This window comes from Tachypleus tridentatus, chromosome 8 (assembly GCF_004210375.1).
Source record: "Tachypleus tridentatus isolate NWPU-2018 chromosome 8, ASM421037v1, whole genome shotgun sequence".
In the NCBI taxonomy this organism is placed as follows: domain Eukaryota; kingdom Metazoa; phylum Arthropoda; class Merostomata; order Xiphosura; family Limulidae; genus Tachypleus; species Tachypleus tridentatus.
Window position 1 is genome coordinate 63,446,595 of NC_134832.1, and position 12,801 is coordinate 63,459,395.

The 12,801-nt window shown below is 36.9% G+C and overlaps 1 protein-coding gene across 1 annotated transcript in view; it reads right to left on the minus strand.

Moving 5' to 3' along the window:
- Window positions 1-12,801, minus strand: part of LOC143222530 (uncharacterized) — an 83,889-nt gene that overhangs the window by 11,125 nt on the left and 59,963 nt on the right. The window contains exons 3-4 of the mRNA XM_076449149.1: window positions 12,607-12,743; window positions 9,608-9,674 (exon numbers count right to left, since the gene is read on the minus strand). Coding sequence (XP_076305264.1) covers window positions 9,608-9,674; window positions 12,607-12,717 — 178 coding nt within the window. The 5' untranslated portion in view covers window positions 12,718-12,743. The remainder of the gene's footprint in view (window positions 1-9,607; window positions 9,675-12,606; window positions 12,744-12,801) is intronic.

Sequence of the window (12,801 nt, forward strand, 5' to 3'; positions counted from 1 at the left end):
CTCTTGGAGATACTCTTTTCCTGTTCCTGCTCCTCTTTCTACTGCAGCCAATGAATAGTGGATTGACCATCACATTGCTCCTATAGCTGTAAGGGTGAGCATATTTGGTGTGATGAGGATTTGAACCTGTGACCTGCACCTTCTGAGTCAACATTTTTAGGAGCTCAACAAAATTAATTATTCACTCACCATCTGAATGGATTTGTTAGTTAAAAACAAACAATATAACATGGCACATCAGTTGCATATAAACACATGTAATAAATATGCTAATGGCTATAATTACTCTAGAGAACCATCTGAATTTCATCAGCTCTTGAAATAAATTTTAAAACTAACTGCTTATCAGATTGTTAATGGTTCTATGACTGTTAGTTGCAGAATCTAACATATTAGTCACATATAAAAATTATAAACAAAAGTATCATTGATACTGTAATTCCATTAATTATAAAAAAGGTTTCCTACATGTTTTACATAGAAAATGATCACTCAATTTTTTCTCAGTTCTTTGAAGTGGGTTTTATAACAGGCAAAAATATAAAATTACTTAATATGAAGCTATGTGCAAACCTACCAGCATAAAAAAATAAACAAGACATCAGAGGATCAATGCAAGCAATATATATATTAATGCAAAAAAAAAAATTTACAAAGAGCATGTTTGTTACAAACAAATATTATTATTTTGAACTTGTGATGTGTTTGTCCAGTTAACAGAATTAGGGGGTTTGACTGGAGTAATGTGGAAATTGGTGGGAGAAAAAAAAATAAATTGAGATCTCAGTTTACTTTGACAAAGATTTTTGGGCCACTTTAATCTTATCCACTCGTTGGAGACTACAGGTATTAAAGGATGTGTGGCATCACTTGCAATTATTCAATAAAAAGTTGATGGAAAGCAAGTACTTTACAAACTGAGCTACAAGGCTTACTAATTACAAACTCCTGTGGATACTATTTATCTACATACAGTACCTGATTACTAGTCCATCTTTTTCACTAAACAGGCTAATTTGTAAGTCTAATAGTGTTATAGTTTTGTTGTTATTACATAGGACACCAATTTGTTGTGGTATTTCAGAAGTTGGAGATACAAGCTCTAAACTATACCATCAGGACTGGAAGTAAATCCAGTGTAGATAAACCATAACAAGAACTTTCATCAACAAAGCAAAATGGTTATGCCACTAACCAATAATAACAAAGCACTTTTCTAAGTAATCAAAGAAATATTCACCAAGTCTTTAGTTGCTCAGCATATTTGATTACCTTAAGTAATATCAGATCATGCAGAAGTATGGTTTTATATTTGTATATAGGGGTATTGGGTCATTCTGAGAATCCAATGGTGTGTTTAGGGTGGTAGTCCATAAATTAGAGATACTTTAAGGAAAGCTATACATATTTCCTCATCTTATGTGCACTTTCTTACTTTATATTTAACTTTTTTTCCAATATAGCTGATTAAACAGTGAAGAAATATACAGCTAATCTAGATAGAGTGTAACTGCACATCATTGACTAGCCAGACCACAGTACTATATTACACACATGCACACACAGTTAAGCACCTGTTAATTACTGATAAAAGTTAAGTAAGTAAATACAAGTAGATGACAAGGTAATTTTGTTTTGCATTTAAGAGTTTGCTGTGATTATTTTCTAGATCAACTGCAACATATTTAGTTTTGTGTGACCAAGTTGAATGTTTAGCTACCATTTTATTTTTTTCATGGAAACTATCATCCTGAACTTTAATATCATAAAACCAATGCCTGCAATTATGGACTGCCTTGGAAGCTACCCTATACTCATCTAAGTTTTTTCTGCTATGAGTGTGGGTATCTTCAAACACTCTCCTGTAATAAGCCAGATACCAGTCTGAAATATTTCATATCTTAAATAAACCATGTGAAACAGTGTTCATTTTAGCTTATTTTATATATATATATACACTTTCACAGAATTTTGGGGTGCAACAACAGATGTGAATGTTTTTTTTTTTTTTATTAAGATTTAAATGTTAGAGATGAGTTGGGCTTTAGGAGAATTCAGTTATCACATTACTCCAATACCATGATATAACTTAAGTGCTGATTTTGAGTGACATAGTACTGTGGTATATGGAAAACATATATACTAACATCAAAAAAGACAAAAAAAAAAACCCAACAAATAAATACTTTTAAATTTGGGTAAATAGTGAAGATTGTTAGATATACATGAATGTTTCAATTTAATGAGAGTTATAAATCTATTTATTTTTTAAAATGATAGTTTATCAAGCTGTTTTACAAAACTGTTTACAATATGTGGTGCAGTTCAATAATTATGAATTGGTGATTATTATATCATTTCCTCATGTTACAACAACCAGTTTTTCTCATTGTTTTAACTGAGTATTATTCCATCATAATACTGTATAATGTATGGAATGTTCTAGACCTCTGTCAGGATATAATCATGTATTCAACATTCAGGTCAAAATATTGATCTAGACTGCATGATTGTGAGTGTATACTGCATCAAACATCACTGGTAAAAAGTAGGAAGTATAATTAATCTTGTCAAATTGTATTTGAAAATAACTGAACATAACTTGAACAAGGATGGTTAGATGAAGTGTAAAAAGCAAGGCTATATGCATCAAACATATGGTAAAAATAAAGTAAATGTAGTAAAATTCATAAAAGGAAATGAAGGTAAAACATAAATAGCATAAAACCAATGTTGACATTAGTCTACAATGTTAAGAGAGAAACCATTGTAAGAGAAGTTGTAAAAGACTTTCTGTAGCATAATGGTAATTATCATAACCTGCCAGGAAGATTAACAGGTAAGTACAAGAACCACTGTCAGTCACCTGAAGTTGGCCTTTCCAGTCCTGGTTCTGGGTTATGTGTCATTATGGCCATTTTCACAAAGTAAAGTAATAAAAGTTTTAAAAGTCATGCAGCAAAATTGTAATAATAACTCACCAGTATGACTAAAGGGTAGTTCAAACAGCAGCATTAGTCACCTGAAGTTGGCCTTTCCAGTCCTGGTGTGGAGTTAATGTTACAGCCATTTTCTCCTTTTCAAATCGAACTAGAGAGATTGTGTCAAGGTTTTAGAAATGCATTGAGCAGCTGCTTGTATAATACAGTCTGTTACTAATGCCACATGGCCATCTGTTGATTTCTTACAGATGATGGCAGGATCAGGTTCTGCTAAAGCAGTGAAAGAGGGCCAGTTTGCATGATCCAGCTTCCACCGGGAAACACAGGTTGGGTGGCATCAACCATGGCCAGTCTCTCTCAAAATTCTAGAAACATGATCACTACCTAGTGGATTATTGTCAACCCTCCATGAAAAATGGGAGAATAGTGAAAGGGAGAAAATTGAGATCAATAGCAGTAAAGGAATGACCAGGTGCATGAAAATAAGTATAAGAACCAGTACTGAAAAGAGAAAGGTTGTGATAAGAGAACATACACTACAGAACGACCCCTCCTATTAATATCAGTACTTTCCCAGAGGGGATGATGTCCAATAAAGTCCCCTAGGATTAAAAATGGAGATGGAAACTGTTCAATAAGAGCATCAAGGTCTGATTGATCATACATCTCTCCATGCGACATGAAGAGGGAACAAACAGTGATGGTACGATCCAAGGAAACATGGGTGGCTACAGCATCCAAGGATGTGTCAAGTGGCAAAGACATGGTGGGCACATGCTGATCAACCAACAGTGCCAATCCTCTATCACACAGCCTCTCATTTCTGTACAAAGAAAACTGCCAAAAGGTGACTGTATTGGCAGGTTTCAGAAATGATTCCTGTAAGGAAAGACATACAGGATGGTAGGAAGCAATCAGTGTTTTGATGTCATCCAGATTAGAACGAAAACCTCCACAGTTCCATTGTATCAAGGTGGCCATTTTTAATGACGGGTAGGGGAAGTGGCTGGAGAACCCTTCTATTTACGACCACGTCTTTTGTACTTACCATCCTTATTCGGGGAGGTCTATTGACCTCCATGGATCCTGCCCTGGGTCGATTGGGCATTCTTTGTTGTTAGAAGGGGATTCCAGTGACTGAGGATGCGAACAAATGATTGTTTTGCATCTTGGGGTGGGAGAAAAGGATGTATCTGAAGAAATGTCTGTACCTGGAACCAAAGGATGTGGATCTTGGGGTTTGTTGGAATGTATGGGAGGAACAGAGATGGGTGTAGAAGTTGATTCATCAACTTTTTTAACCATGGAGGTCAAAAGGCTTTTCATTTGTTTTGAGAACAATTCTCCTAGAGGCACAGGGAGATCTGTATGCACTCCCACTGTACTTGTGGAATGAAGTGCAGCAGCATATGTCCGAGATGAAGTGATGGACAGCAATTTCCGAGCATCAGGATAAGCAATGTTATGAGTCATTTTCAAATGCTGCACCTCTTTTTCCTCCAACCATTTAGGGCAAGACCATTGCAGTTGACATAATGTGGGTCTGTTTCACACTCATAGGCATTGTAGTCCTTGCCACCACAACGAGTACGTGTCAGGGAACCACGACATGACGTCTTTGAGTGACTGAACCTCTGACACTGGAAACATCAATGAGGGTTAGGAATGTACGGCCATACCCTGCAATTTAGATAACCTGCCTTGATGGTGACAGGTGCACGTGGTGATGTAAATGTCAAAATGAGGATATCTGTCAGCAGTGTAATTCCATCTTTGCAAGTGAAGATGCATCTCACTGCAGAAACTCCTTGAGTGGAGAAACCAGCGAGAATCTCTGACTCTGGGATGTTTTTCAAATCTCTCTCAACAATAACTCCTCATGATGAATTCAAAGTAGCATGAGGTGTAACCTCAATAGGTATATCCCCAATTGCTTTTGAATTCAAGAGGAGTTCACTGTGTTGGGATGTGGATGTTTCAACCAATATGTTTCCAGATCAAAGCTTCTTTACTGACTTTGGAGAGCCAGCAAGTCCTCCAGCCCCTTCTGAATAAAAAAGAGGGACATTTGCTCTAAAAGTTTGTCTGAAAGAGAATGTAGGATGAGAAAATAAGGTACAACTTGTGGTACAGATGTTGAAGATTGCTGATCAGTCTTCAAGACATGGTCGTTTACCTATTGACTGTCTTTTCCCTATTTTATTTAAATTTTTATTTGGAGGATCCATATAAAGAAAGAAAATTTCCGTGCCCACTGACCCCACCCACCATGGAGCCCTATAAAATAAATAAAAAACGGTACTTCCAATCTGTAGTATCTGCCTTTTTCAGATGACTGAAAGAAAGGTCACATTTGGGGGCTGTAATAAGCCATGGTGGGATGGGCTGACCTGTGGATTCTGCAATGTTATCCAAGGACAGACCCAATTCATCCAATTACACCTGGATGCGAAGGCCAAAAGGAGCAATGACAGATCGTCTGTTCTGAAAAGGTATGGCCCACTGAGGAAGGAATCCACATCCCCAGGTAGGATGCTTTGGTAAGGAATGAAGTTTCAAAGAATATTGTAAAGATAATTGCAAACGGCAAAGGTGCAGAGAAGGTTCATGAGATTCTTCGTATAAGCTTTGAACTATAGAGGTGCTGAAAGCTCCACTGCAGAGTCAAAGTCCCTGATGATGAATGGGGTCCAGCATCTTTAAGGCCAAGGGTCTGGGAGAGCCATAGACCACTGATCCATAGTCGAGTTTTGATCGAATAAGAGCATGATATACCTTTAACACAGAACATTGATCTGCTCCCCAACTGGCAATAGAAAGGACAGAAAGGATGTTCAGTGCTCTTGTGCATTTGACCCGTAGCTGCTTTAAGTGTGGTATAAAGGTCAGCTTATGGTCAAAGAGAAGCCCCAAGAATTTGGTCTCAGGTACCACTGGCAGCAAAACCTCACCGATATGAAGTTCAGGATCAGGGCGAATACCCCGTTGGCGGCAAAAGTGCATGGTTTTAGAGAGAGAGAAATTAAAACCGTTCACTGTGGTCCACTTCCCTACACGATTGAGGGCAGTTTGTAGTTGCCGCTCAACATATCTCATACAACCCATTCGCAACAGTGAGAGGGAGTTGTTCAGTGATGGCATTTATCTTTATACTGAAAAGTGTGACACTCAAAATGCAGCTCTGAGGGAACTTGGAGTCCAACACAAACTTGGAATCTCTGTCCATTAAAAATTTTTTAATAAACATGGGTAAATGGCCACGTAACCCATATGTATGGAGGTCTCCCATAATGCCATCCCTCCATGTTGTGTCATAAGCCTTCTCAATTTCAAAGAATATTGATACAAGATGTTGGCGTTTGAGAAAGGCTTCCCTGATTGATGTTTCAAGTCGCATTAGGTGGGATGTGACAGAGTGCTGTAGTCAGAACCCATGCTGGGTGGCAGAGGAGGTTGTTTGATTCAAGGAACCAAACAAGACAAGCATTAATCATCCTTTCTAAGGTCTTACAGAGACAGCTTGCCAAAGCAATTGGATAGTAGTTTGAAGGAATCTTGGGATCTTTCCTTGACTTAGAGAAAGGTAAAATAATAGCCTGGCACCAGGCAGCAGGAAAAACATTCTCCTGCCAGATCAGGTTAAAGACAATTAGAAGGACATCAAGAGAAGCAGGAGATAGATGGTGCAGCATGTCATAGTGTACATCATCAGGTCCAATAGATGTACTGCCAGACCAATGAAGGGCCATTTTCAGTTCCACCAGTGTAAAGGGACAATTATAGTCAAAGAGACAGTCAGTTCAAAAGGAAAGAGGTGAACGCTCCGCCCGAGTCTTGATGGCCAAAAGGTGGAGGAACAAGCAGAAATGCAAGATACTTGGCAAAAGCTTTCACTTAGAGTATCAGCGATGCTCCTGACATCAGCCACCTCCTGACCATCAGAGAGTAAGATCGAGAGGGGGACAGAATTGTAGTGCCCACTGACCTTTTATTCCTGTCCCATATGACCTTGGAACTGGTGGTAGAAGATATGCTAGTTGTGAACTTAATCCAAGATTCCTTCTGGCTTTGACGTGTTACCCACTTAGCATGTGCATGGGCCCGTTGGAAAGCAACGCGGGATATCTACGAAAAGTATCCCAGGACCGTTTTTGAGCCTTTACTGACTTTGAAGAGCCAGCAGGACCCTCTAGTCCCTTCTGAATAAAAAAGGGGGACATTTGCCCAAGAGGTTTTTCTGTAATATAAGAAAATGATATACGTGTGTTACAGATGTTGAAGACTGCTGCTCAGAGTCTTCAAGACGTGGTCGTTTACCTATTGACTGTTTTTTCACTATATTATTTGAATTTTTTGAAGGAGGATCCATAGGAAAAAAGAAAAATTTTCGTACCCACTGACCCCACCCACCATGGAGTCCTATGAAGGGACGCACTACAATGTGATGCAAGGACAATGCAGCAATTCCAGGGTTTCGTGAGCACTATACCCAAACACCGTTATCAGGCACAATGTCCACAACACCCGTTGAGAACTACCAACACTGGTACTTGATCGACTGTAGCCCAAGTGGACCAGCCGATTGACCCAAGGAGGGCCACCCAAAGGCTGCCCGTCTACAGGAATTCAAGGCCAAATGGTGTGTTGGAGTTGGACCCCTCAACCACCAGGATCCTCTCCTCCCCTTCACGGGTCACCACACACGGCAAACACATGGGTGGATGTTTATATCCCAGAGGAGGTAACCTGAAAGAATAGAACCTTTCCTGAGAGGTCCCTTCACCACATACAGGAATCCACACCGAGGGGAAAGAAAAAGGAGATAATTTATTTAAAGTTCTGGATACAATTATGATATCCACGTGTAACAAACATTTGTATACATTTTACTTGTTTCAATATATTTCAAAACAAAAGGACTATGTATTATTCATTTAATGTTGAACTTTATTGCACCAAGGAACTAACACCTACTGTAAAAAATCCAGCTCCTAAACAAAACCTGAAAAAGATAAAACCGTTAATGGTTATTGTGGTGCTTGTCCAATCACTGGGGTTGAATGGAAGATTGTAACTTCTTACTGCAGCTTTCAAAAGATCCATAAATGGAGATTTAACATGTACTTTACTGTTTGTATTGGTGGTTGATGGTAAATTTTTTTTCCAACAGAATAGATGCAATCTTTCTTGATTTGATTTTAGTTAAAAAATTAGTTCTTATTTCATCCAAAATATTAGCTTTCTTGTTGTTCAAACACACATCACAAGTAAAATAAAAAATGTTAAAATATACCAGTAAGAATTCCCCCCTCATGTTTCACATATTTTTTTATCCTCTTTATTTTTAAATTTTATTTGAATAATATTTATATATTTTAAGTTCAACAACTGAACTGTATGGAACAAACTACATTTATTATTATTAATCATCTTATAAGGTTTGTTTTTGCACTTCCATGTCTTCATGTACTATTTTTGGTTTAATGTGAGAAAAATGTTTACAATATATTGTAGTTAAAAGATTTTGGTACTACTGGGTAATTATGTGTGTACAGTTTTTCTTCAGTGAAGTTTCCCCATATTCTGTCATTATCTTTTACAAAGAAGCATTTTCCAGGTAAAAGGAAGAACTAAAAATTTTGTTGACTAAGAACTTGTTTTTTTTAAAATTATTTGTAACAATATCAAAATAATTTTCTTTTTCTGTATTGTAAATTGTTGTTGCTCAAAGGTTTATGTTTTTAACTCACTGATGTGGAGGCTACTGAATGTTGTGTTTGTATCTCACTGATGCTGAGGTAATAGAAATTTCTAGAAGGCCTAAATAGATGTATAAATATTTGCAACCAGATAAGCATGAACAGAGAGAGCATAAAAGCAGTCACTTGAAAGAGAAATTTTTTCAGAGAAGTTACAAAATGTAAAGTTAACTGTTGTAGAAATGAATAGCCTAATTGTTTATATGTCAGAGTGAGATTAATAATTTGAAGGATATAAGGAGAATAATTTGTCTTGTCAAAGAGTGTTCTACTGTTAATACCAAATTTATTCAAAAACCAGGCACAAAACTAAGGTCCACATTATGTAAAATCTACACTGACAAACACAACACCAACATTACTTATAAAATACAATGTGATAACTCTCATGGCTTCTATATTGGAGAAACAAGTAGAAAAATGAAAACCAGATTCAAAGAACACAAAAAGTCACCTTCACACATTTCCGAACACTGCAAATCAAATGAATACAACATAACCATAGAAAACACCCAAATACTAAATAAATAAACAAACAAATGCAAAATTAAAGAAGCCCTAGTTATTCAACAACTCAAGCCCAAAATAAACCAATACAAAGGAATACTTTTATACATCTATCAGTAAATATATCCAACATCTAAGAATGTCCTCTACATTTCTACACTCAATTCCACAATCTCCTTAATATGTAATATGTAATAGCTTAATATGTAAGCTATATTAATTCTATAAGCTCAATAATTATAAATTAACAGTATTGGTTGTTTAAAAGTTTCATGGAGTCTTTTATTGTTTGTTTGTTTTTTATAAAACTGTGCAAAATAAAATTGTGAGCTTTTCATTTTTATTAGAAGCAAATTCTTATATCTGAAGTCATGAACATGAAAGTCATTGAACACTTACCAGGATAAGCTGCTGGTGTTTGTGTTTGTACATTACCACGTTGTAAATTTGTTAGTACAGTTGAAGGCTGTAATTAAAACCATTTCTTAAAAAAAATACATGAAAAAATTATAATACACTGATGTTGTTTTTAAGAAAATGAATATGCACAAGCAGACTGTAAAATCATTTAAACTTCTTAATTAATTCCATTATCCTTTTCTGATTAAAATCTAAAGGACAGTTTACGAGGTCTGTTAAAAAAATACGTGGACTGTTTTAATTGTGCAGCTCCAGTTGGTTCCAGGGGAATCCGCTTGGTGTCGCTAGGTTTGCACAGATCAGCTGATTACGACGCCATTTCCTGATTGCAGATATCTTCATTTGTGTATTAGCTACGCGGTTTTAAGTGAAGTGCGATTTTTTCGTTTGGCGGATTTCAGAATGAATGACCTGAAGGAGCAACGACTTGCTGTGAAATTTTGTGTTAAACTTGGAAAATCTGTGACTGAAACTTTTGCTATGCTTAACACGGCTTACGGTGATGTTGCTATGAAGCGTACGGCATGTTTCAAGTGGCATGAACGTTTTAAGGATGGTCGACAGTCCATTGAAGATGATGAGCGTCCTGGACATCCTTCCACGTCAATTGACGACCCACACGCCGACAAAATCAACACCCTGGTGTGGGCAAATCGATGTCTGACTGTCAGGAGCTTGCTGAAGAGTGTGGGATATCAGTTGAATCTTGTTACGAGATTTTGACCGAAAAATTGAAGATGCACCGCATTGCTGCGAAATTTGTGCCACGTCTGATGACGGACAAACAAAAAGCCTATCGCATCCAGGTTTGTCAGGAACTGCTTGATCGTTCAGAAGAAGATGAAAACTTCTTGTCAAGGATCATAACAGGTGATGAATCATGGGTTTATGGTTATGACATTGAAACGAAGGTCCAATCGTCCCAGTGGATTGGTAAAACATTCCCCAGACCCAAAAAACCTCGCCAAGTTCGATTCAAGATCAAGGTGATGCTGACAATTTTCTTCGATGCTAAGGGTGTTGTTCACCACGAGTACCTCCCCGAAGGCTCCACAGTGAACCAGACTTACTACATTGAAGTTCTGAAACGTCTGAGGGATGCCATCCGTTGCAAAAGGACAGAAATGTGGAGGAGTTGGGACTGGTTTTTCCATAACGACAATGCTCCAACCCATTCAGCCTTCAGAACTTGTGAGTTTTTGGCCAAACACTCGATTACTGTTCTTTTCTACCCCCCCTACTCACCTGACCTTGCTCCTTGCAATTTTTTCTTGTTCCCCAAACTCAAAAGACCCTTGAAAGGAAGAAGATTTGAGACGATTCTCGAGATTAAGGCAAATGCGACGAAGGAGCTGGAGGACATTACAAAAGAAGTGTACCAGGACTGATTCAACAAGTGGAAACACCGTTGGGATAAGTGTGTGCATTGGGGAGGAGAGTACTTTGAAGGGGTCCCAGACCTGTAACTTCTAAATAAAATACATTTTGTTTTATGTCAGTCTGCGTATTTTTTAACAGACCTCGTATATTTTTGGCTAAAATATTTGAAATTTGGCATATAGTAAGCAACAAAAAGATTTTTAATGGGAAAATTTTCATGTAAAAAAAAGAAAGAATTTACCAAAAAAGTATTAAAGTGCTGTAGTACTTGAACCCAGTCTGTTTTTCAACAGTCTTGATACCATCAAAAGTTCTATTACATGCATTAGTTTTGAAAGACTAAGTTGTTGATTGGTTTGGTTTTTACATTTTGTGCAAAGCTACACAAGCTATATTCACTAGCCATCCCTAATTTAGCAATGTTAGACAACTCTTAGGCTACTCTTTTACCAAGGAATAAGAGGATTGACCATGACATTATAATACCCATACAGCTGAAAGAGTGAGCATGTTTAGTGTGATGGGGATTTGAATCTGCAGCCCTTGGATTACAAGTCAAGTGGCTCAACCACCTGGCCATGATGGGCCTAAGTTGTTGAGAACAAATTATTGCATGCTCTCCTAACTTATTTTTATTTTTTTAGATTTTTAAATTAGACATGTAAACCTAATAGAGGATTTATTTTCTTACATGTATGCTAGAATCAACACAATCCTCAACATAACTCAAAAATGGAAAGTCAGAACCTTTTCACAGCAAAGCAAACTAATCAGTTCTCTACTGACACCATGACTTCCAAACAGCCACATTTTGATATATGCTACAGAAAAAATACAGCCACAATGAATGACATCATACAATAAACACTGAAAAATAGTTACTCTCCTCAAATATCATACACTTACTAACATTTACAAAGGTTAAAGCAAGAGCTTTGTAACAGGTCCACACTTCCACCAAAAATTCCCATGTCAAAGACAATAATCTGAACCAGATCTAAATCCCAAAAATCCACTCAAGAAATAAGGCAGGTGCAGCTCATTACAGTTCAACCCTACCCTGTCTAATATGCCTGTGAAAAAACACCTCTTCAGTCTTTTTCACATTATGAAAAGGTTTCCTTTCTTATTACTTTAAAGGAAGACACTTATATAAATAGATTTGTCACACATGCTTAGTAAAATATAATACAATTCATATAATACACTTTATTAACTACACATCTACCAAATGTCAAAAATCTGTGAGTTCAGTTAGAATTTGTTTTATTTCAATTTCACCTACATACACTTAAATACTCTTATTTTTCAGTTAACTTTAATGATATTAGAGCATTTTCTGAATGAAAATTTTAACCAATCATTTGCTGATAGATCATTTGGGTAGATTATTCATAAGTAAACTAAAATGGGTAGCAAATGACTGTTGTACATAAACACAAGTGTAGAGGACAACATTTCAAAAGTCTTCCTGAAGATGAAAGATGTTTGAAACATCTTTCTTTACATGTTTTTTTCTACACATGGAATTGTCACCCATTCCAGTTTACTCATTGTTAGCCAATTATCTTTTCTACACAAAACATTTGTGAACTTACTCTGTATGGTGTAAAGGCACTTCTGGTGCTGTCACGGTTTAAGCCACCCAAGTTTAGAGAAGCTTTGCCTTGCTTTTCCAGGGTTTTATTACTTTCCTTATCATCACTCATTGTATTTGAAGGGATTTCTTCATTCTCTGTAATAACAGTAAAATCTGTAAAATAGTTTGCAGAATGGTGGCCCTTCTGGTCTTC